Here is a 27,186-nt window from a genome sequence, read left to right as displayed (position 1 = left end):
TACAACCATCGCCACTTCCCAGAAATGTCTGAAGTAAGACAATTTAACCATTTAAACTATTTAAATGTCTGGAATAAGACCATTTAACCATTTAAAGTACTATTTACCAGGGTCATGAGGTCCCCCCCCCCCCCCCCCTATATACGCCTAATCTCTTAACCAAAGATAGGCGATATATTCATCGATTTAGATAATAATAATAAACCAAATGTTCATCATTCATGATAACAAGCCCAGAATAGTGACGCTAAAGAGTGTCGCAGTCCCTCCGCCGAGTGGCCCAGGAAATGAATCCCAATGCATTTTTCCCATATAGGCATTTTTTTGTCAAATATGTTTTTATTGAACAGATAAATTATTACAAACATTATAATATGAAATACTTTTTTTTATGAAACAAAATGAAAGAAAAGATAAAGACAAAAAAGATAAAGAAATCCCTTAACCCTCCCACCCATACTGCTCAGTGACATTGCATACTATATAATAAGATGATAGAAATCTCGTGGAAAACATCTGAAAAGAAAATGGCGTACAGTCAACCATATCAATGGTATCCTGTCTATTAATCGTTTCTACTCAGGTAATGGACAAGGGGCAGCCAAACCTTATCAAACTGTTTCTCCCTGTTTCTCAGGAAATACCTTATTCTCTCAAGATGAAGTGAACTAGTCATTTCATTTAACCAGTGCTTAAATGCAGGAGCCTCTTCCTTCTTCCAGTGTGTCAGAATTAGTTTTTTCGCTGTAATCAGACCATATGAGAAGAGTTGTTTCTGTGCTTTCGTCAACATAGGCATGGAGTCTTCATATAGGCATTTCAAAACGTATTTATTTAAAGACCTTTTAAGCGTCGTACAAAGCCAACTCTTGTCGTGACAAATCATGACAACAAACACAATTTTTCGTGCCAAACAAATAATTAGAAAGTAGAAAAAACCGGCAGGTTACAACACTTTTTTGTTGTTGTTTTTCTTCTTTGTAATTCTTTGTTTGGTCCAAAATATTGTGTGTGTTGTCATGATTTGTCACGACAAGAGTTGGCTTAAAAGGTCTTTAAATAAATACGTTTTGAAATGCCTATGGGAACAATGCATTGGGATTCATTGCCTGGGCCACTCGTCGTTCTGAAAGGGGGAGGGACTGCGACGCTCTATTTGGTATAAGAGAGATAATGGTATTTCTGAGATAAGATACTGTAATGTTCCATTTGTCCTGGGGTTCCACAGAACATATAAGCACACACGCGCATAGTGCCTGTGCACACCTACAGTATGTACATAATGTAAATACCATTACCGTGGCTTGAAGGAATAAAAGCATTGCACCACCACTGAACTGCCTGGTTAATGATTCTATTTTACAAACGCCCATCCCTAAACAAATACATGGACAAATTAACAAATTAATAAATTAAAAAAAAATAAGAGGAGAGAGGAGTAGAGGATGCTATGCTGGACCTGACCTCTTTAGTTGATATTGTGCACCACCAGTTTAGGTTTCATTAGGGGGAAGACTTTCCCCTTAAACGAAACCTAAACTGGAATGACTCATGGAAAACAAAGGAGTTCATTCCTTCGTTGCCCTGAGACGCTAGCATGCAGCAGAGTGTTCTCCATGTAGCTCTCCAACGTGTTGGACCCGTTTTGGTCAGGTACTACTAGTACTAGGTAGGCAGGCTTTTGTTTCAGTCTGTCTTTTGTTTCCCTAGCTGCTCCTTTAAATATTTTGGCAAACATCTGTGTCCCTTGGTAGTCGCTTAATTGTTTATGGTTTATTGTGTGCCTGTGCCCCATGTGAACACCTTAATGTAAATATACTTAAGCAATATTACACGAGAGGGTGTGGTTTAACGTGATTATTGCCACGACAGTGATGTGGTCAGGAACGAGATGTAGTCAAGTTCTGCAAGCATCACTGATGTGCTCACACAGGCAGGGACCCACACACATACCCAGCCAGGCAGGGACCCACACACATACCCAGCCAGGCAGGGACCCACACACATACCCAGCCAGGCAGGGACCCACACACATACCCAGCCAGGCAGGGACCCACACACATACCCAGCCAGGCAGGGACCCACACACATACCCAGCCAGGCAGGGACCCACACACATACCCAGCCAGGCAGGGACCCACACACATACCCAGCCAGGCAGGGACCCACACACATACCCAGCCAGGCAGGGACCCACACACATACCCAGCCAGGCAGGGACCCACACACATACCCAACCCAGCCAGGCAGGGACCCACACACATACCCAGCCAGGCAGGGACCCACACACATACCCAGCCAGGCAGGGACCCACACACATACCCAACCCAGCCAGGCAGGGACCCACACACATACCCAACCCAGCCAGGCAGGGACCCACACACATACCCAACCCAGCCAGGCAGGGACCCACACACATACCCAACCCAGCCAGGCAGGGACCCACACACATACCCAACCCAGCCAGGCAGGGACCCACACACATACCCAGCCAGGCAGGGACCCACACACATACCCAACCCAGCCAGGCAGGGACCCACACACATACCCAACCCAGCCAGGCAGGGACCCACACACATACCCAACCCAGCCAGGCAGGGACCCACACACATACCCAGCCAGGCAGGGACCCACACACATACCCAACCCAGCCAGGCAGGGACCCACACACATACCCAACCCAGCCAGGCAGGGACCCACACACATACCCAGCCAGGCAGGGACCCACACACATACCCAGCCAGGCAGGGACCCACACACATCTCACTCACTTATTGTGTGGTACAAGGTGTATTTCCGTAGGATTTTTTTGCTAAAAGTGTTTTTTTTGCTTTTTTGGCTTTCATAGGGACCAAACTGTCAGAAAATGATGGGGTTCAAATTTTCCCGACCCCCACCCCTTATTTGGGGGGTCATATATTTTGGGACCTCCCATAATATTACGCCAGACAATTAATTTTTTTCATAATATTAGGGTTGTTTTATAGGTTTTTAAATATTCTGAGTTGATTTATTATTATTACACTTTGAATGTAGCCAGAATAATCTTTTCTGACTTTAGGTTGGGGTCTTTATTCACCGGGACCCCCCGGACTCATCTCAGTACTCATTACATTCCTCGCTCTGCTCCTGTTCCAGAACAATGTCAAATTAGATAATACTTAAAGCATTAAAAGCTTTTGTAGCTGGGCACTGATTACAAAAATGAGTAGTAGTTAATACAGGGGGTCTTCCACAGGGGGCCGGGACTAGTTTTTCCCCTATTCTTGCACCCATATATACAGATTTGCAAGTATTTCGAATAGTATTAGAATATCTTGCGTTTATGTAAAGTACTTTGATAGTTTATTAGTATTCTACCATTATTGTTGACAGATGTTACTGCAGGTAATAAAGGTATTGCAACTTCTCACTTTAGGCACGCAGAATGTGTCCATTTATTTCACACACTGCACTCACACTAACAACACACACACACACACACACTAGTGTTGGGACCGTACCCAAGTTTCCTCAGCCCTATGTTCCCTCATTCCAAAACAGGGGGGGGGGGGGGGGGGGGGGGGGGGGGGCTGTAAGGCATCGATTATACTATAATGCTACCCATACAGTAGTTCACCCTGCAGCAACAGAACACATTACAGATACCAAGTTACAGCAATGACACTACTGCATGGGGTCTAGTCTATCTACTTTGTTATAGAAAATGCTCCACAACAACACAGTGAAACAGTGAACAGTGAAACATTCCTTAAACAGTACTTAATTATCTGTTTTGAATCTCAGGTATGTTTCCATTGCATAGTTGTCTCATCAACCTAGAGTACACACCTTAATGAACTGACACCAACTATTTAAGCTACGTTGACAAACACAAAACTAGTTTAGCTTGTAGAACATCCTGTCTCCTCATGTCCCCAAGTAACACTGTCCTCTGAAAGGCCATCTGCAATAACCTAATATTAAGTATACTGCGCACCCATTCACCTTTGCAGCTAAGTGTCCCTTTCTCGGACTGCAACTGTAGCCTACTTACTGTAAGACGGAAGACCCATTTATTGAAATCCCAAACATGGAATATACTTGGACCATGCATTATGCCACATATAATGCCTGTCTGGACGGCCACCTGCCAGTATACAGTGGATAACTTCCCAGTCTTTCTGGGTAAGTTGGGTGACTATATAGCTATTTTTACCCTGAAATCCCAATTTTGGGCCTGTCATTATAGGCTAAGAAGAAAGGACAATTGCTGATCTACAAGGTCACAACATGCCGTAATGTGTTGTGAGCTTGTAGATTGGCTTTTCCCCAAAAATACGTTTTGATAAATTACTTATTTTAAAATGTGTAGCGCAGTGGAATAGAGTAGACACTATGACACGTCAAGAGTCAATTAGTACTATAGGCTATACATTTGTGTTCTGGTAATATCATTGATCACTTGTTTTGCATGTCCGTGGCAAAAATAAAATATTAATGGAAATGTCCATCACATTCACAAGCTGGCAAAGTGATTTCCCCGGGTGCAGATAGCTGCTGTATTATCATGGTTATTGGTGGTGGTGGCAATATTAATAATTTTAGTCTGAATATATCAAATCCTGTTTTGAGGATCACACAAGAATAGCATCACTTTATGGACAAAATAATACCCAAAAGGGTTCATAATTTCAGTCTGCTTGAGGTGTAATGCAGCTTTAAACAAAATAGCAGACAGTGGCACTGGTAGCCTACATATCTGAACTCATCTTCTCACAGTGCGTGTCAACCACATAGCCGACATTTCTCAGCTTTGTTATGCGTACACACCCATGGTACTGTGCCAAGAGAACTCACAAATCAAACGCACGTATTGATTGATTGATTGAAATCTTTATTAACAGTTTGCAGAATTACAGTACATTTCAAGCACAAACTCAATACAAAGACTGTTAACTGTGAGTGGACGACCCAATTAAGCCTTACACTTGTTTACAACAGGGTCCACATTGTTCAATTCATCAAAACATTTAGAGACAAACAAATAGACACTTCTATGTAGTTAAGAACAGAACAGGAATTCATCATATAGGAAGCGAAAAGGGAAAAAAATATATATACAGTGAGGGGAACAGGGGGATAAAAGAAAACGAAAGACAGAGTTTAGGGCGCCTGCACACAACACCATGCGTTGATGCCATGTGTGCATATGTGCAGGCACCCAACACCACGTCCATACAAAAACATAGTACAATCCATAGTACAAAGACAGAGTGTAGGGCGCCTGCACACAACACCATGCGTTTATGCCATGTGTGCATATGTGCAGGCACCCAACACCACGTCCATACAAAAACATAGTACAATCCAGATAAAAATTCAGCTTTTACAGAGGCCAGTTTCGAATTGCAGCCATCCGTAGGTGCCCTTTGAGAGCAGTTTTGAAGGAGCCAAGGGATTCACATGTCTTAATGACTGTTGGTAGGGCGTTCCACATTTTGGTCGCATAGGAGCGAAAAGAATTTAGCCCCTTGTTTGTGCCGAATCTGGGTTGTACATGGTTTGTTGCACTCCCTCTGGTGTTGTGGGTGTGGACTTCGTTTACATTAAGGAAGTATTTAGACAGGTACATGGGTATCTTGGTGGTGTATCTAATCTTGTGGACCAGACCCATTGCAAGATGCTGTACTCTGTCGTCGACCCTAAGCCATCCCAGCCTGTCAAAGTGGGCAGGGGTGAGGTGGGTTCGGGGGGTGAGGCCAAGTAGGAGCCTGACCAGTTTGTTTTGGGAGGTCTGGAGCCTTGTTTTAAGGGCCTTTGAGGTGCTGTGGTACCAGGAGGTGGATGCATAGTCAAAGAAACCTTGTACGAGGGCTCCTGTTAAGGTCTTCAAGGTGTTTTTGTCGACCAGTGAGGAGATCCTGTAGAGGAATCTTGTTCTTTGATTGACTTTTTTGATTACGTTGGTGGCCATCTTATCACCGGAAAGATTGGCCTCCAGGATGGAACCTAGGTAGGTAATTTGATCCTTCCGTGTGATAATATCATCACCAACTCTAACCAAGAAGCCATCTGCCTTTTTGAGATTACTATTTGATCCGAAGAGAATGGATTCAGTTTTTCCCAGGTGTAAGGATAGTTTGTTATCAGCGAGCCAGGTGCAGTACAGTACAGTACACGCAGTCAAGTTGTCTACAGTCTACCGATGTTAACCATCTCAAACCCACACCCTAACCTCCCACGGGGAAGCACACCTAAACTGCGGTCATCCTGTTCAAGAGCGTTCATTTGGGCAAGATAATCGAGCATATTTAAGGAGATCACGAGCAAAGAAATACTTGATGAGTTCCTCTAAGGATGACAAGTAGCCCTCCCAGTCACCTGACCGACAACAGAAAGACGAAGAGAAAAGAGAAAGACAGCAGCAGCCTGGCTGATCTTTATTTAGCAGCAATATTTGCTACACTTGGATCTGAGGCACCTTACTTTGAAAATAGCTGATCTACAAGCTCAAACTACAACCTTGTAGATCAGCTATTGTTGGCTAAAGTTCTCCTTGGAAAAGGGATGCTATGGTTCAAGTGGTTTAATGTAAAAAAAAAAGTTCCTATCCCACAATGATTTGGTGGGCCCCTGTATAGTAACTCTGAGGACCCCCTAGGGGTCATGGGCCCCCTGTGGAAGACCCCTGGTAATGGCTACTACCATTTTTTTATATCAGAGCCCAGCTACAAATACTTTTATGCTTCATTTATGATCTAATTTGACAATATTCTGGAGCAGGAGCAGAGCGAGGAATGTAATGAGAACTGGAATAGGCCCAGGGGTCAGTCCGGGAGGTCCCAGGTGAGGAAACACCCCTACCAAAAGTAAAAAAAGATTCTTCTGATCACTTTAAAAGTTTAAGAAATCAACTCAGAATGTTTTAAATCATACAAAATAATTATAATATTATGAAAATCGGACATTAACTGGCTGGCATACTGTTCTGGGAGGTCCCAAATAGATGACCCCCCCAGAAACGGGGTGGGGGTCGGGAAAATTTGAACCCCATCATTTTCTCATAGTTTGGACTCTATAGAACCAAGATCTGTAAAAAAAATCAATTTTAGCACAAAAATCCTACGGGAGCTGTTTTTTTGACGCCTCGTACCACACTATTAAGGAAGTGGTTTGCAGAGACACCAAATGTATATTTTTCTCAGTTAAAATGGTCAATAACCAATACATGTATGTATGAAGGGACAATAAAGTTGATCGTGTGAATAAATAAACTGATAATCCCTGTGTTCACCTTTCAGATCGGTGCTGCTGCAGCCTAAAGATTTCACTCCACAGCCCAGCCACAACACGCAGAAGACGACAGAGGCCTCTGACGTCTCCCTGAATATACTTTTGAAAATAATCAGTGTGTGTGTGTGTGTGTGTGAGAGAGAGAGAGAGAGAGAGAGACACTGATCAACAGTGCCAACACACATAGCTACGCAATGGAGTGGCTGCACCAGTTTTTATCCAGCGTAGGCCGCCAGAGTGCCCCAAAATTCGAAAGTCTTTTTCTAAGTCATAAAGACAAAATGAAAGATATCCAATGTGGTTTATTGGAAATAGCCGAGGTAATGGAACGGTTTGTTGAGTCATGGGATGCAATGCGCAAACGTGCAAATATGGCTGCATTCAGTGCCGTGGGCGGGGCAGTGGCAGGCCTAGGCCTACTACCATTTACAGCTGGTTTAAGCATGGTGGCTGCAGCTGCAGTTATTACGGGCGCAGCGGGCACAGCTGCAGTTAGTGCTGTTGCAGCTGCAAAAGCAGCAAGAGATTATTGGAACGGCTCTAATGAAATGGGAAATGGGAAATTTGAGAGATTGGCAACAGAATTCCTGACAATAGTCCAACCACAAATTGATTGTTTGAAGAAAATAAATAGTCCCACAGAGTTAAATGAAAGCACATCAGAGATGCTGGCGCTGATCTGCAGCTGCATACGCCACATGGAACAATTCAAACTCCTCCATGATCGAGTGGTTGAATTGAAGACAAATCCATATGACAACCGTGCCGAGGTAAACACCAAGACAAGAGAATCCGCTGAGCTATGTAAAGAAATCATCAGTAAGTTTCAGGCGATGATAACCATCATCTACAAGTAACCACATACAGGGACGGATTAACCCCCATGAGGGTCCCTGGACCCATATATCTTTAGGACCCCCGATAGCGCAGGGTGGAGGGGTTCGCATGCTAATTTGACCCTGACCACATGAACCCATTCTGGTCACATTGGTAAAAAAATCTATAAAAGTAGGGAAACATTGGGCTAAAATATCCGATCTTGATCAGCTGATCATGAGCTATTTCAGGTGAAGAGAAAATAACTCAGGGGACTGAGTATTGATGAGTTTCAAATAGTCCTACAACTGCCATGTCTGGAGAAAAAACATATTTCATATGTACGCGCTAAGATGGCAAGAAGTGTCTACTCTATACTGGGGAAATCAAAACTAATTCTAAATCAAGCTGGGGCATTGTACATTCTTATCTTAATTATTTTTGTGGAGATCTGGGGTAATACCTATAAAAGCAACTTAAATCCATTGGTCATAATTCAAAAGAGAGCAATAAGGATTGTGAAAAATGTCGCATATCAGGAACACACAAACTCTTTTTTTTTTTTCTTTTTTTTTTACAGTTAAAGGCATTGAAATTCATTGATATGGTCAAGTTCAAAACGGCACAAGTCATGTTTAAAGCAAGAAATAGATTATTACCAGTGAACAGAACATGTTTTTTGACAGAGAGGGGGGGTTATAATTTAAGAGGGGAGCTAAATTTGAAGAAACTTCTGGTCCACACTACCATGAAAAGTCAATGTATAACAATCTGTGGGGTCAATTTGTGGAATGGTCTGGCTGTAGAACTCAAACAAAGCACCAACATTGTACAGTTTAAGAGGATGTATAAAAATGACATTCTTAACTATTACAGAGTGGAGGATGAGGCACGTTGATTGTCTCGGGCTATACTTGATTATTGAATTATTGTTCTTACATATGCATGTACGTATGTACGTGTGTATTGTATGTATGTATGTATGTATGTATGTATGTATGTATGTATGCAGTAACACTTGGATTATATGATTATTGTAATTACTTATTGGTGAATGTTTAAGATGGGGGTAGGAGTAAATACGTTTTTACTTCTTCCTACTCCTTTTTGAACTTCAGGTGGAGGACCAATGATCACATTGTTGTCATTATAATTTTCTTATTTCATTAAAAAAAAATATACACATGCATTGTGGACTGGTTATATATATATATATAGTAGGGCTGCGAATCTTTAGGTGTCCCACGATTCGATTCGATTCCGATTCTTGGGGTGACGATTCGATTCAAAAACGATCTTTTCGATTTTTTCGATTCTCGATTCAAAAAAGATTTTTTCGATTCTAAAGCAGTTTTTTATTTTTATTAAAAACAATTAAATAGAATTTTAGCATGATCTACTCCAGTCTTCTGGCATGAAAGCAGAGTACATTTAGCACGAGTATGATTTAAACACACAAAGGTTAAATCCAAGAGTAAGAACATTATTTAGCTTGCACAAATTTGAACCAGTACAAAAGTTACAAAATCTCTTCTCACTCAATACCAGAACAATACATTAGTATTAAAACAGGTGTCAAATAAATACAATTGGCATGCTTAGCTTAGCTGGTAGTAAATGCACTATGCAGAAACCCACATCGACTTTTGGAAAATGAGAATCGATTCTGAATCGGACGGCATTAGAATCGCGATTCTAACTCGAATCGATTTTTTTTGACAGGCCTAATATATATGTATTATTATCTTATTTTACTGTTTTACCTGAAGGTTTCAAAATAAAGATACTCAAATCAAATAAAAAAAGTCTGTTACAGAGAGTATGTACATCTGCATCCTATGGAGGATGGAATAAGCTGTCAGGGACCCTATAGGGTAACGTACGTCCAAACTTCAGAAAAGGTAAACTAGGGTCCCAAATGGGGCTACAAACAAACATGTCAACACATGGTCACTCACCTCATCAGCTCAGTGTGGTGTGGAGGTGTGTGGAAGTCTAAAACCAATATTAAACCCTGTTTTAGTCATTCAGTCAATATTCTGATGTTGAAAGTTGGTAGAATTTGTTTATATATATATATATGTATAAACACATAGATATAGGTCTGTGTTTACAGACCTACAGCAGTGATGTGACTTCTTCTTGTTTAGGCAGTTGGCAACCAGTTTTGGTGCATTACCGCCACCTTGTGACCCAAATCATGGATAAACCAATTTTCTTTACACACACACACACACACACACACACACACACACACACACACACACACACACACACACACACACACACACACTCACACACACACACACACACACACACACACACACACACACATGCGTGTGCAGTGCGCACACGCACGCACGCACAAACATAGCTCTGTCTGACTGCTACTATCTCCATTTCCAGCCAGAGATCATGTGAACGGCATGAATGAAACTGGGAAATGGGGGAAATTTGAGTCATTAATTGGCAACAGAGTTCCAACCACTAATTGATTGTTTTAAGAATATATCCATATAGTCTCACAGAGTTAGATGAAAGAGCATCAGAGATGCTGACGCTGGTCTGCAGTTACACGATAATCCACAAGAGAAATGTCAAAATATTATAAGCTCATAAACATAAACCCTCCCAACCCGATTCTGGTGAAACGTCTAGAAAAGTAGGCGAAACATTGTGTGAAACTTAGCTGATCTACAAGCTCACAATGCGTCACAAATGAAATGCATTGTGAGCTTGTAGATCAGCTATTTCGGACCAGGTATACCGGTATGCTTTTTTTTTTATCCCATGTATTTTGTAACCCATTTTTCACCCCTGTGTCAATCATCTAATGTGATCCTGGGCTCTACACACCCTCCGCCAACCTAGTCCCCATATATGGGGGACAAGGGGAGACCAACCTAGTCCCCATATATGGGGGACAAGGGGAGACCAACCTAGTCCCCATATATGGGGGACAAGGGGAGACCAACCTAGTCCCCATATATGGGGGACAAGGGGAGAGCAACGGACTTGAACTCATGCTTCCTTCATGCCTGAGTGTCCAAGTTGCTCCTTTACACCTGACAGGGGGGAGTTTCCCTGCAGGTTGGACGTAGCGCGTGGAAGGAACACGTTATTCCAACCAGTTCCTTTCCCCTCCATCAGGCGCCCCGGCTGGCCAGGGGGAGGCAGTTTAGTGACCAGGATAATAATACAATGATGTTAGGTGGTCCAATAGGCCTACATATTATAATACAATGATGTTAGGTGGTCCAATAGGCCTACATATTATAATACATGTGTTCAAGCAACATGATTTGAATGTACACGGCATGTTCAAAGTCTCCTGAGGGGAAAACACAGTAGTTAGATTCAATGATTCAGGTCAGTGAGTACAGTCTATACCTAGTATATAGTATATGATACAGGTGGTTGTACCTTTCTGTATAATCAGTACATGATACAGGTGGTAGCACACACAGTCTCTCACACACACACACACACACACACACACACACACACACACACACACACACACACACACACACACACACACACACACACACACATACACACATAGTCACAACACCGTGAACACACCCCTCGGCCCCGCCCCAACTTGAATATTCATGTCACTCCATTCATCAATCCCCGTCAGCCAATCACATCGCGTCAGACCTGCCCGCATCACTTTGATTGAATGATTACTAAAACCTGCAAGTATTTATGAGCATCTCAGAAGTCAGAATCACCGTTCATGTTGAATGCAGGTTGTTAACAAACAGCCAAAACCCGGACCCCCTGGCTGTAGCCATTTAAACCCTGTGCTAACCTTACCTGCTTTTTTGAGAGGTGGATTCATTGCGTGGTGGTTTGACACAGGAACTGTTTTAAGTTGTTTTGAACTCAACGGAACTATTTAAATCCTGAGAAAGGTAGGCTGTCTTTTGAACTGTGGAACATTTACGGAGAAACGGCTTGATATACATCAAAATGCAATATTGTTGTGGTGTTGACAGTTGACTGTTGAGCCTCTTGAGTTATGTGAATTTAATTATTTCCTTTTGTGTGGTTTGATTTGTACCTTTCATGTGTTGGAAAAAGTCACCGTTTAGTTGTGTTGACTGACACACTGACGCCACACAGCTGAGTCAAATGACTAATTTGCATCACTGGTGAATCTAGAGTTGCAATGCAAGCCCTCCATTGACAGCCCATTGATCCAAATTGAATTTCCAATCTGCTTCTGCCTCCTCTTAAAGAACAATGCTAAACTCGCTAACTTTGCAGCTGTAGGGCAAGCTTGAATTATACTCTTTCAATCTGCAAAGCGTTTGTTTCATAAAAATACACTCAAGTGACTTTGAGCTACTTTCTTTTTGGAAGCACTCATTTTAACGGGTAATGCTGCTGCCTCCTGCATTATGTGAACATTCACATGGGTCGTAGGCATGGCACATGGCTGTTCAGTGACTTCCAAAAGTACTCGACATTACTTGTAATTTGTATTTTAAATTGCTTTCTAGAAGCGGATGGGTAAAAACATTTTGATATTGCACTTTTAAATATTCTTTAAAGGATCTCTGGTTAAAGACACATATGCCTTAAGACATTATTCTTAACCCTCTATAACGAAAATCTTAAACACCATAAATATTTTATTTCTTTCATAAATAAATCTTTCACTCAATAGGAACTGCTCCTGTTGCAAATTGATTATGTCATGTCCATATGGTCTAGCCCTATGGAATGCATATGCTAATAAAAAACAGCTTAATACTTCCTAAGGGCATCAAAGCAATATTTTAAATACTTTTTATGCATTCCATAGTGCTGGACCACCCATGGACATCATCAACCTGCGACGGGAACAGTTCCTATGGAGTAAAATAATTGTGAAAGAAATAAAATATTGAATGTGTTTTTTTATTTTTCAATTTTAGTTATAGATGGCAACTATAATGTTTTAAGGAATATTTGTCTTATTAGCCAGAGATCCTTGTTTTCCTGATCCTTGTTTCTATTACTGTGAGTGATATGGTCAGCTTCTGATTTCTTTCTTTCTAGATGTGGATGGAGATGACCATAGATGCTGCTGGAACACTGAACCTGAGGATGCCCTGGTCTCCTGTGTCCCCATGTCTGAGTGGCCTCTAGACCGACCACCCCATCCTGGGTGCTAAGATGTCCATGTGAAGGTCACCAGGGTTCTGAGTGGCCTCCAGACCGACCACCCCATCCTGGCTGCTAACATGTCCATGTGGACATTATGAGTGTTTGTATAGAGAGAAGCATGGATGAAGAGATTTGCATATCAGTCGTTTCTTGCTGCTGCCAAAGTCAAATTGTGATGTCTGTAGTGTTTAGTACATGGCCGCTTATGAGATGTAGATATAAGTACACCTGACTGGTGGAAATAGCCTTGTGATACATACTGGGTGTGCTCTTTGGTTGTTCACAAAAAAAAACAAAAGTAAACAAAATGCCACAATCACACAAATCAAGGGATGTCTGTGTTGGATATTGTCCAACTCCTAAATGCCGATATCAACAGATACCGATATATATATATATTATTTGCAGGCTTTTTCCAGTGGTGGAAACATAACTCAAACTTTTTACTTAAATAAAAGTAGGCTATAAATACTGCAATATAGAAATACTCCGTTACAAGTAAATTCAACATGTACTCGAGTAAAGGTAAAAAGGTTTTGGTATAAAAATGTACTTAAAATACCAAAAGTAATTATTAATAATTACTCATTATGTAAAATGTCTCATCTAAAATGATCTAATCTCTCATCTCAAGTTTTAAAATGTATAAAAAATCTTTTGAAAATGGCAGATCTACAAGCTCGCATGTGTCACATTGTGAGCTTGTAGATGTTTTTAATGTAAAAAAATAAATAAAGTAAAATTAAGGGTTAGGGTTATTCATTTTTAATGCCTTTATCGGCCGTTAATATCGGACATACCTAACAAAAACATATATCAAATGTGTCAATATACATTTCAAAGTGCCACTAAAACTTCACCAATAAATAAAAGAACATCCACAAGTTACATAAATTAAATGCCACAAAGGTTTGACTAACATGCCAAAAAAAATAAGAAATTACACTTCTGCTTTGAGGGTTGTCCACTCCTTGCAGGGGAGGTGCTGGCAAAGAACATATTTGGGGTCCTCAATGTATTCCACTGGTCCCTCTGTCTTGCCTTCACCCAGGATGCCTTGGAGGTGTCAGCTGGTGTTGTGTGGAGCAGTTCCTGGGCCTGTGTGGCAAAGGGGCACAGTGACTTGAGGCACGTGTGCTGTGGCAAAGGTCGCCGTGACTTGGTGTGTGTGTGTTGTGGCAAAGGGCACCGTGACTTGAGGCACGTGTGCTGTGGTGTCTCTGACGACCTTGTGGAGGAGATGGCTGGGATTCACTCAGCTGTGCCTTCTCAGTGAGGGCCAGCGTGGCTGCTTCTCGTCTGACCTCTGTTGGAGTGATTCCAGCGAGAACAGGCAGGCAGTTTGTTTGGGGTGGCCCATCCGGTGTTGAGGGCAGCATCCAGCTTCTTGACATGAGAGCTACGGCTCCAGACTGGGACACAGTAATCGGGTCGTCTGCATAGCCATACTTCATTGATGTTGTTGCAGGGAGGTCGTGGATGTAGCTGAACAGCAGTTACTGGTGTGGAACCGAAAAGCTTCACAAACATGCCAAAGAATTCTAGTTTTTAACCTTTTTAATCTAGTTTATTTTCAAATTTTGTTTTGACTTCTGTTTTGTGAAGCAACTTTGGGTACCTTGAAAAGTGCTATATAAATTGTATGTATTATAAAAAAAACAGACAGACACAGCAATTGTCGCCACACAGACATCACAAATTCCTATTGGCGGCAGCAACAAGTGAGTGATGTGCAAACCATTCATAGACTATAACCTGCACCATGTCTTCATTCCAGATGCTGCGAGGCTCAACCGGAGCCCCTACAGGTGGACATCTGCAGTTCTCGCTGTCCATGGATGAATCTGCATGGGGGGCTCTGAAGGCGGCTCAAAGTAAGAAACCACTTAGACTTTTCTATTACTGTGAGTGGTATGGTCGGCTTCTGTATGAAATGTTCTCTATACATTTTGTGTATGATGTGAAAAGACACAATGTACATATATCTTGGTCACTTAAATTAATCTTTCGTTCTTTCTTTCTTAGGGTGGATGGGTCGTGGTAGACGTCGTGGAAGGACAGAGATCCGTTCCAAAGGACTTCTGATGAGCTGTGAGTAGGAATATTTCTTGTTGGGATGGATATCTGTTGTACTGTTATGGTACGCAGTATAGCATGGCAGTATGGTGCCTCCTAGTGTCTGTCAGCTCTCCAAGCTAATCAAAGTCTTAACCACTTCAACCCCAGCATCTCTATTCTGGGGGGAGCGTTCAGCCAAATTAGCAGATCTACAAGCTCACAACACGTTGCAACGCGGTGTGAGCTTGTAGATCTGCTATGTTTGGCAAATCAATTTGTGTAGAGTGAAATCGGAGCATATACCAAATGCTCTCTTTAAAGGTCTGTTTTATCAAATCTATAGAGGGTTTAAGTGGTTCTGAATATGCAGCTCAACAAAAGCTAATTTGGTCCTTATTTCTTTCTTAAGACGGAGATCTGTGTAGATGCCGGAGGACTTCGGACCTGGGCCTGCCCGGTGAGGAACCGCACAGTAAGAACCGCTCTAGGCCTTTCACGATTATGAGGTTTCTTTTTACTGGACGATTATTGTCGCTCAAATAAATTGCAATTAAATATTTAAGTGTGGCCCGGATGGTTAGCTCAACTGTCTGGGCACCTATGCTGCCAAGCCAGCCGGACAGCGTGCTGCGGGTTCGACTCCCGACGGCATTTGCCGCGTGTCACTCTTTCCCCTTTCCTGTCTATATACGGTTCACTATCAGTAAAGGCATAAAAAGCCCCAAAACCAACATGAGGGCTACGGCTCCAGACTGGGGCACAGTACTCAGCGGTGGGGAACACCAGAGCCTCGGTACCGGCTGGACGCCGTATCGGTGCGGCACAGGCGGTGGTCTTTCTCTTGACGCTGTCAGGTGTTGTTTAAAGGACAATGTTCTGTCCAGCTTCACCGCAAGATATGATGGGGAGGAGTGGGACTGTAAAAATACCCTATGACCCTAATTGATCACGTCTAGGAATTTCAACAATTTAGGCAGTTCTCACATCCAGCGTGACTTACAGTAAGCAACAACGCATGGTAATACATCAAATTCATAAACAATTGTCATCAAGAATAAGAAGTATAGACTATCCAGACTATTGGCAACAACAAGGGAGTGGTGTGCGAAGCTCTTTTCTATGAAGCCATTCATAGATGATAACCGCCATGTCTTTCTTCCAGATGTACTGCAGGTCTCTCCAGGAATCTGCATTCCTCTGAAGACGACTCAAAGTAAGACCCTGTTAGGCCTGTCAAAAAGAACCCTAACTGAAACGTTTATTACTGTAAGTGATATGTTTAGCGTCTGTTTAAATGTTCTCTATAAATAAAAGTGTACTAGGATGTATATGTTGTGACAGGATAGAATATATATCTGGCTCTTGGTCACTCTAATCAATCTTTCTTTGTTAGGATGAAGATCGCGGTAGACGTCGCTGGAACGCGGCTGCTGGACAGGGAGTGCACACACACACACACACACACACACACACACACACACACAGAGACTAATTTGGTGTGTGTGTGTTTTTTTTTTCTCCTTTGTTAGAATGGAGATATCGATAGACGATCTGATGTTCCCTGGACAGAGATCCGTTCCAAAGCTCCCCCCCCCCCCCCCCCGGGGGCTTCCTCAGAGGACTCTGATGAGCTGTGAGTAGGAATAGTTCTTGCTTGTTTCTGTGGATGGATAACTGCTTTTGTACTGTTATGGTACGAAGAATGGCATCATTTACAGTAATCTAAATGTTTTAAATATTTTAGGATAAATCTAAATGACTCTGCACAATAGTTTGAGAGTCAATATCTCATATCATGAGCGTGCCTCTTGGTCTTTGTAACAACTTGAATACAAATTACAAAAGATCTTGAGGACTGTACATGTGTTGATGCCTCCTAGTGGCACTCTGGTTGAATGTCTGTCAGCTTTCCAAGCTAATCAAAGTCTTAATGACACTTTTGTTAACTACTTCAACCCCAGCATCCCTATTCCGTTCAGCAAAAATAGCAGAGCTACAAGCTCACACTGCAACGTGTTGTGAGCTTGTAGAGCTAATGGTTTATTTCTTTCTCTCTCAGGATGGAGATCATAGACACAGCTGGAGGCTGGAGCCTCTAGAGATGGAGATCTGCAGGTCTGTCCATGGATGGGAGGACGGAGGACGGAGATCTGGGTAGACGCTGGAGGACTTCGGACCTGGGCCTGGATGGATGGGAGGACGGAGGACTGATCTGGGTAGACGCTGGAGGACTTCGGACCTGGGCCTGGATGGATGGGAAGACGGAGGACAGATCTGGGTAGACGCTGGAGGACTTCGGACCTGGGCCTGGATGGATGGGAGGACGGAGGACGGAGATCTGGGTAGACGCTGGAGGACTTCAGACCTGGGCCTTCTCAGTGAGGAACTCAACGGTACGAACCGCTTTAGGGTTAGGGCTTTTTTAGGCTTCGTAAAAAGCCAATAATCGTCCGTTGCCGATAATTGGTCGATCCCTATTCTTAAACGTTACTGTAAGTGCATGTGTATGTTGTGACAGGACACGCACACACACAGCAAAGCTAATTTGTGGTGTGTGTTTTTCGTTCTTTGTTAGAATGGAGATCTCAGCCGATGCCCGAGATCTGGACTTCTGGGTCGCTGGGAGGCTCGAACGGAGCTAGAAGGTTCGGTAGACGCCACTGGAACCTGTTTAGGCCTGTCAGAATTTAATGTTTTATAATGGCCGATTTTAATTGTCGCTCAAATAAATTACAAGTAACAATTTAATTGCGTCATTCTAAATAAAACTTTGGCTTTTGTAGGCTTTGTAAACAAAAAGCTGCACATGGCATAATTCAATAACTTTATACACTAAAAAAAGAAGTAAATTACAAAGTGACACATTTAGAGCTTGTAGATCGGTTGCTTGCATTATTTCTTTAAAATGTTTGACAATATATGAACATTTTCAACATGGAGACGATTATGACTAATCTCTAAAAAAGTATCTCAAATACTTGGCGATTAGGTAATTGTGACAGGCCTAAATCCTTCTAGTTGTGTTTTTTTTATATGATGTTCTGTAATCAGTTAGGGTTGACTATAGACTTTTTTTAGGAACAAGATCATCATGCCGGTGAAGAGCACGTTTCTAGCCGATGGAGCAACTATTTCTGATCTTTGGAGTTACATCACAGCAAGGTAAACAACACACTATGATCATGACATGACATCAGCTTGTGACTGCAACTTGTTCCTGTTCGCAGATGACTCGGCACTGCTAGTCTGGGACAGGAACAAACAGCAGGTTGAAAAGGCCCTCAGCTCTGAACTCGGTAGAATCTGCACCTGGCTCGCTGATAACAAACTATCTTTACACCTGGGAAAAACTGAATCCATTCTCTTTGGATCTAATAGTAATCTCAGCAAGGCAAATGGCTTCTTGGTTAGAGTTGGTGTCAATGTTATCACACGTAAAGATGAAATTACCTACCTAGGTTCCATCCTGGAGGCTAATCTTTCCGGTGATAAAATGGCCACCAACGTAATCAAAAAAGACAACCAAAGAACAAGATTCCTTTACAGGATCTCCTCACTGGTCAAAAAACACCTTGAAGACCTTAACAGGAGCCCTCGTACAAGGTTTCTTTGACTATGCATGCACCTCCTGGTACCACAGCACCTCAAAGGCCCTTAAAACTAGGCTCCAGACCTCCCAAAACAAACTGGTCAGGCTCCTACTTGGCCTCACCCCCCGAACCTACCTCACTCCTGCCCACTTTGACAGGCTGGAATGGCTTAGGGTCAACTACAGAGTACAGCATCTTGCAATGGGTCTGGTCCACAAGATTCGATACAACCACCAAGATACCCATGTACCTGTCTAGAAACTTCCTTAATGTTAACTAAGTTCACACCCACAACACCAGAGGGAGTGCAACGAACCATGTACAACCCAGATTCGGCACAAACAAGGGACTAAATTATTTTCACTCCTATGCCACCAAAATGTGGAACGCCCTACCAACAGTCATTAAGACTGACTCCCTTTTTCCCCTCACTGTATAAGTTTATTTTCCCTTTTTACCTCCTTTATGATGAATTTCTGTTCTTTGACTATAATATAGAAGTGTCTTATTTGTACGTCTCTAAATGTTTTGATGAATTGAACATGGTGGACCCTCTTGTAAACAAGTGTAATGCTTAATTGGGTCGTACAGTTAACAGTCTTTGTATTGAGTTTGTGCTTGACATGTACTGTAATTCTGCAAACAGTTAATAAATATTTCAATCAATATTGTTTTATGAACAAAGTAGTAATGAGCATTTCTTTCTTTTCTTTAGGACGTTGCTGGTCTCCTGTGTGGCTCCATCTGGAGGTCACCAGGGTTCTGAGTCACTCAGATCCTGACTGGTAGTGGTGATATGTAGATGTGATCAATCAGGGCTCTTTGAAAATAATAAACAATAAAATAATAAACCAATATAAATAACTAGATAATAATATAAATGGATAAAACGAACGATAAAAAATAGATTATAGTAAAATAAAAGTATTTTAAAATAGTAAAATAAAAGTAAATTAAAATAGTAAATAAAATTAGTAATACATAAAATAAAATTAGTAATAGCATAGTAATGGATAAAATAAATATAATTGGTAATATAGACAATAATACATAAAATAAATTAATCAATATAGTAATGCATAAAATTAGTAATAACAGTAATACATCAAATAAATAAATGCATATACAATTAGTAATAACAGTAATACATAAAACAAATACAATTTGTAATGCATGAAGTAAAATTAGTAATAACATAGTAATACATCAAATAAATACAATTAGTAATATAGTTATACATAAAATTAGTAATAACATAGTAATATATAAAATACAAAAAATAAATTCAATGGCTTTGTGTTGTTATAGAATGACTTAAAAAAAACAAACGATATTAATCACATCTACATATCACAACCAGGCTATATTGCCAGCAGGCAGGTGGACTGTAGACTCACTACAGCTGTCACAATGTGGTATACTTTGTTTTGACCCAACTGGCCTCCAAGGAGAGGCGAGCATGGAGCCGGACATCTGATGATACACGAGAGAAGACGCCATAGTCCAAAAAAAATGTAATAAAAGTAATATGTTTCATGTTGATTGTAATTTATTCATGATGCCATATATCTGTAAATATTCATTGTTTTCTTGTTAATAAATTATTGCATTTATACCCGGGTGTCCGTTATGGGTCCATTACCCTTAGATCAAATGGTTCATAACAAGGATGAGGAATATTTAGTTATAGTTAATGTATTTTACAGATTTAGACCATCTAAAACCTAGCCGAAGGTTTTCTGAAAACCTTCAAATTCTTATTAAAACAATAAATAAAGGATGTAGACGGGTGGATCCCGGCATGAATGGTATAACGTATAGGTTTCCCCAGGTCTAAATGGGCTAAAAGGAGGCCTCAGGTCTTCAAATGAAGTGTGGAAAGCTGAAGGAGGTGATGGACCTCAATGTAAACAAGTCTTTAATAATGCTTTTCTGGGTTTTATCAGAGCTTGTGTTGAACTGGGCTCTTTCTACAAACTGTTAATGACTGTCACTTTTAGGCCAACACTTCCCTCTAGTGGTTACTCGGAGTAATGACAGCCTTACGCGTTTCAGATTTAATAAATGCAGTAATACTACTAGGTGAGTCAATAAATTGCAACAAAAGGTTTTTCAATGGATTTTGGTAGTATTGGGCATGCTAAATAACATACTAAAAGTTTACCAAAATCAACCTCCCAGAAAGCCGCCATTTTCAAGATGGCGTCCAAAATGGCTGCGGGGAGCTTAAAATGTCTATATCTCAAGTGGAGAAAATGTTTAAAAGGATTAGTCATTATTTGTATCCATTGAGATGGGCTATCAGTTTATCCTCAGAGATGAATAAACTTAAACTAACTTGTATGTAAAGAGTAGTATGGCCTTACTGTAATCCTATTGCCAATGTTGGGGTCTTTTTCTATTGCACAAGATAAACCATGAAGATCTTTCCCAAATAGAAGCTAATGGGAACTACACTTTTTTTCCTTATTAGTAGTAAACTGTGTTCCTTTTAGTAGATTTGAAAATGATCTGATGCTAATATAGAAATCATATAATTCGATACGGTTTGAATAATGTCAATTTACTGCTTGGATGGACTGAAGCAATTTAATTAACACAAACAAAATCGGAAAGATTTGAGGCTCATAGCGCGCCACCGAGTGGCGCGCTATGAGCTTGTAGATCTGCTGTTTTTCTATAGCTAAATTATAACAATGTATGTAACCACCAAAAGGGGTTCCCGCTCAAAATGGGTTAACAGAATCCCTCAAAGCTGGACATAGGAGGGGCTAGCGCCTCAGAAACAGAAACAAAGTAGTCAAACACTCCAAAGGGATAGCACCAAAACAAAGTATAGTAAAACACTCGGTCCAAAGGGATAGCACCAAAACAAAGTCCTTGCGCTCTAGTTTCCATTTAGGCAAAATGGTACATTTTATTGATTGTGGGATTTCTTTCTCCACAGATGGACATAATTGTCTTCAACACCACTGTTGTACAGACAGAAGTAGTGACACACTGAGGCCAGCAGGGGTCAGTGTTGGACGACACAAGTTCATCCATTCATTGTCTCGTCAATCAACTCAATAAATATAATAATTCATCTTAAACTGAAACATCATCAATAATGAATCAATAAGTCACTGATATGATAATCTGGACTCAGTCGTTTTAGAACAACCATGATAGTACCCAGGCGTGTGTGTGTGTGTGTGTGTGTGTGTGTGTGTGTGTGTGTGTGTGTGTGTGTTGTGACATTCTTGTTGTATCATGATTCCAAACATGTGTCATAGGCTTGTGATTGTAACATAACTGCACCCATAATGTTTGTGTCCTTGTATGCATTTTCCTTTTAAAGTGTGGACCAAATAAAATAATTCAAGTGTGTGTGTGTGTGTGTGTGTGTCATCCGAACCAGTGGGTACCCATACAGTCTAGGTTCCAGGCCACTCTGCAGTGCCAGCACCATTCAAAGTGACACTGTGCTCTGGGACACACCATGTGCATGCAGCCCCCTGGTGGAGAGACACACACATTACGCCCTGTTACAATACAGCACGTTGCATTAAAGGTATATTCAGTGATTTCAGTCAAAAACCCTTAGGTTTAGTTTTTGCCTTGGGACCCAAGCTTTCATCCAATCAGGATAGAGAACCAAAAACGAAACCTAAGGTTTTTTGACCCCCAGGGGTTAACTGGGGACAGGGAGGAACAGGGATGGGTCTTAACGACAAGACACGAAAATAAAAATGCATTCATTCATTCTCATGTTTCTTTAATCTCAATGTGGTTTTAAGTAAAGGTTAAATACAATTTAAAATACAGACAGACAGACAGACAGACAGACAGGTACCTGTCTTCTCCACAGGGACCCTACATTGAGGACAGGGTCTGGTGGTCTCCTGGATGGTCTGTCGAGACGCCATCTCCCAGCGAGCGCGCTCAGTAGCCTCCTCGTCCGTCACGTAACCCTGAGGCCGCGGAGAGGAGAAGGAGAGTCAAGGCCCACCGCGGCTCAGTGACGTCATATTGTAGTTTTATTACCACCGTGGCTCAGTGACGTCATAATGTAGTTTTATTACCACTGCGGATCAGTGACACCATGTTGTAGTTTTATTACCACCGCGGCTCAGTGACGTCATGTTGTAGTTTTAGTAAAAACAGAGAGACGTGTTTGGGTGAGCGGTGAGTCTCTTACCACCGCGGCTCAGTGACGTCATGTTGTAGTTTTAGTAAAAACAGAGAGGTGTGTTTGGGGTGAGCGGTGAGTCTCTTACCACCGCGGCTCAGTGACGTCATGTTGTAGTTTTAGTAAAAACAGAGAGGTGTGTTTGGGGTGAGCGGTGAGTCTCTTACCATCGCGGCTCAGTGTAGCCATGTTGAACATATGATTGGCTAGCTTACCTGTGGGTCACCGCCATTGGGCGAGGCCGAACACTGTTGACACGCCCCATCGTGGAACGCCTCCTTACAGTTCCGACAGAAGACAAACTAGAACGCACACACACACACACACACACACACACACACACACACACACACACACACACACACACGCACACGGTCAGTGATAATATTTGCATCATGCATGTTAACTTATGTATATTTATTTGACATCACAATCGTTGCTTTAGGTGCATGTAGCACCGAGTGCTAGTTTTCATTCATGTCATTGCGTCATGTCGGTGAGTAGCATCATTTCACCACTAGGTGTCAGCATTGCTAATGCTAAATGAACCGTAGCCCACGCATCTCTGCTCAAGCTCTCATACTTCGGGCCCCGGAAGAGAATTCCCCTTTAATTTAATATAAAAACGTATTTATTTAATCTTTAGGCCTCAAAACCAAATGAAACATTTTGGGCCGAACAAATAATTAGAACGAAGAACCGATTGTGTCCTAATGTCTTCGAAGGGCCTGTCATGTTCATGTTCTATATTCTATATATATTTTGGAATATATTTGAAATGTCTTTAAAACATTTAGACCGGAGTTAAAAACATTCACTTTGAAAGAATATATATTCAAAGATTTGCGCCACATTTTTACGATTTTTCAAAAATAGCAGACCAGTGTATCTCACCCCACAGCCCAGTCTGTTGCTAGACAGTGTATATCTCACCCCACAGCCCAGTCTGTTGCTAGGTAGACAGTGTATCTATCTCACCCCACAGCCCAATCCGTTGCTAGGTAGACAGTGTATATCTCACCCCACAGCCCAGTCCGTTGCTAGGTAGACAGTGTATCTCACCCCACAGCCCAGTCTGTTTCTAGGTAGACAGTGTATCTATCTCACCCCACAGCCCAGTCTGTTTCTAGGTAGACAGTGTATATCTCACCCCACAGCCCAGTCTGTTTCTAGGTAGACAGTGTATCTATCTCACCCCACAGCCCAGTCTGTTTCTAGGTAGACAGTGTATCTATCTCACCCCACAGCCCAGTCTGTTTCTAGGTAGACAGTGTATCTATCTCACCCCACAGCCCAGTCTGTTTCTAGGTAGACAGTGTATCTATCTCACCCCACAGCCCAGTCTGTTTCTAGGTAGACAGTGTATATCTCACCCCACAGCCCAGTCTGTTTCTAGGTAGACAGTGTATCTATCTCACCCCACAGCCCAGTCTGTTTCTAGGTAGACAGTGTATATCTCACCCCACAGCCCAGTCTGTTGCTAGGTAGACAGTGTATCTATCTCACCCCACATCCCAGTCTGTTGCTAGACAGTGTATATCTCACCCCACAGCCCAGTCTGTTGCTAGGTAGACAGTGTATATCTCACCCCACATCCCAGTCTGTTGCTAGGTAGACAGTGTATATCTCACCCCACATCCCAGTCTGTTGCTAGGTAGACAGTGTATATCTCACCCCACAGCCCAGTCTGTTGCTACAGGTAGACAGTGTATATATCTCACCCCACAGCCCAGTCTGTTGCTAGGTAGACAGTGTATCTATCTCACCCCACAGCCCAGTCTGTTGCTAGGTAGACAGTGTATCTATCTCACCCCACAGCCCAGTCTGTTTCTAGGTAGACAGTGTATCTATCTCACCCCACAGCCCAGTCTGTTGCTAGGTAGACAGTGTATCTATCTCACCCCACAGCCCAGTCTGTTTCTAGGTAGACAGTGTATATCTCACCCCACAGCCCAGTCCGTTGCTAGGTAGACAGTGTATCCGGGTGTTGTGGTCGTCGGGCAGGATGCCGGCTCCACAGCCCGGTGCCGGACACAGAACTCCACCGGACTGGAGCACACACTCCTCTGCCCCGTAGCGCTGGTAGCGACAGTACTGCACGCACACACACGCGCACACACACACGCACACACACACACGCACACACATGCGCAAGCACGCACACACACACACGGAAAAAATCAAACAACATTGTAACCGCAATCTTACGTTCTTTAGATATTGACAGTTGAATATGGCAAGAACACATGGTTGGTAATAATACATCAATGATGTAATACATCAAACACATAGAAATAGTCATCAAGGATCATACTGTACGCGAGTACAGTAAGTATACAACAGAATGCTATGTCTACATAATATTCTACCGTCCTAAGTGACATAATTTGAGCCTCTGCATTGGCCTGCGAGGTCGTCGAGGCTAGAGGGGAGGGGCTACGGGCCAAGATGGAGTCTGTTTTCAGACTACGGTGGAATATTGGGTTTGAGTCTGCAGTTGTGATTTACTGAGGCTGGCGACTGTGGCTCAGGAGGTAGAGCGGGTCGTCCAATGATCCCTGGGTCGGCGGTTTGAATCCCGGCTCCCCCTCCTGTCTACATTGTCGAATTGTCCTTGAGCAACACACTGAACCCCAAATTGCTCACGATGTGCTGGTTGGTGCCTTGCATGGCTTCCGCCGCAACCGGTGTGTGAATGTGTGTGTGAATGGGTGAATGTAATGCACAATCTATTTAAAGGTGTGTGAATGGGTGAATGTAATGCACAATCTATGTAAAGGTGTGTGAATGGGTGAATGTAATGCACAATCTATGTAAAGGTGTGTGAATGGGTGAATGTAATGCACGATCTATGTAAAGGTGTGTGAATGGGTGAATGTAATGCACAATCTATGTAAAGGTGTGTGAATGGGTGAATGTAATGCACAATCTATGTAAAGGTGTGTGAATGGGTGAATGTAATGCACAATCTATGTAAAGGTGTGTGAATGGGTGAATGTAATGCACGATCTATGTAAAGGTGTGTGAATGGGTGAATGTAATGCACAATCTATGTAAAGGTGTGTGAATGTGTGTGTGAATGGGTGAATGTAATGCACAATCTATGTAAAGGTGTGTGAATGTGTGTGTGAATGGGTGAATGTAATGCACAATCTATGTAAAGGTGTGTGAATGGGTGAATGTAATGCACAATCTATGTAAAGGTGTGTGAATGGGTGAATGTAATGCACAATCTATGTAAAGGTGTGTGAATGGGTGAATGTAATGCACGATCTATGTAAAGGTGTGTGAATGGGTGAATGTAATGCACAATCTATGTAAAGGTGTGTGAATGTGTGTGTGAATGGGTGAATGTAATGCACAATCTATGTAAAGGTGTGTGAATGTGTGTGTGAACGGGTGAATGTAATGCACAATCTATGTAAAGGTGTGTGAATGTGTGTGTGAATGGGTGAATGTAATGCACAATCTATGTAAAGGTGTGTGAATGTGTGTGTGAATGGGTGAATGTAATGCACAATCTATGTAAAGGTGTGTGAATGTGTGTGTGAATGGGTGAATGTAATGCACAATCTATGTAAAGGTGTGTGAATGTGTGTGTGAATGGGTGAATGTAATGCACAATCTATGTAAAGGTGTGTGAATGTGTGTGTGAATGGGTGAATGTAATGCACAATCTATGTAAAGGTGTGTGAATGTGTGTGTGTGTGTGAATGGGTGAATGTAATGCACAATCTATGTAAAGGTGTGTGAATGTGTGTGTGACACACACACACGGAAAAAATCAAACAACATTGTAACCGCAATCTTACGTTCTTTAGATATTGACAGTTGAATATGGCAAGAACACATGGTTGGTAATAATACATCAATGATGTAATACATCAAACACATAGAAATAGTCATCAAGGATCATACTGTACGCGAGTACAGTAAGTATACAACAGAATGCTATGTCTACATAATATTCTACCGTCCTAAGTGACATAATTTGAGCCTCTGCATTGGCCTGCGAGGTCGTCGAGGCTAGAGGGGAGGGGCTACGGGCCAAGATGGAGTCTGTTTTCAGACTACGGTGGAATATTGGGTTTGAGTCTGCAGTTGTGATTTACTGAG

General features: G+C 42.1%; 1 protein-coding gene and 1 long non-coding RNA gene across 2 annotated transcripts in view; one reads left to right on the top strand and one right to left on the bottom strand.

Annotated features, from left to right (window-relative positions):
- Positions 1-15,717: 15,717 nt before the first annotated feature.
- On the top strand, positions 15,718-17,502 carry LOC308328226. Its single transcript, XR_013965274.1, has 4 exons — positions 15,718-15,781; positions 16,472-16,522; positions 16,703-16,942; positions 17,369-17,502. It is a non-coding gene; the product is annotated as an uncharacterized lncRNA (long non-coding RNA).
- Positions 17,503-21,819: 4,317 nt separating this feature from the next.
- The window catches only part of prkn (parkin RBR E3 ubiquitin protein ligase), a 13,560-nt gene continuing 8,193 nt past the window's right edge, over positions 21,820-27,186 (bottom strand). Inside the window, exons 9-12 of the mRNA XM_080782084.1 lie at positions 25,015-25,164; positions 23,286-23,372; positions 22,735-22,852; positions 21,820-22,396 (exon numbers count right to left, since the gene is read on the bottom strand). Of these exons, the coding sequence (XP_080638210.1) occupies positions 22,287-22,396; positions 22,735-22,852; positions 23,286-23,372; positions 25,015-25,164 (465 nt within the window). The 3' untranslated portion in view covers positions 21,820-22,286. The remainder of the gene's footprint in view (positions 22,397-22,734; positions 22,853-23,285; positions 23,373-25,014; positions 25,165-27,186) is intronic.

Source organism: Protomyctophum bolini (assembly GCF_963924005.1).
Source record: "Protomyctophum bolini genome assembly, chromosome: 14".
NCBI lineage: Eukaryota > Metazoa > Chordata > Actinopteri > Myctophiformes > Myctophidae > Protomyctophum > Protomyctophum bolini.
This window is presented reverse-complemented; position numbering and strand designations above follow the sequence as displayed.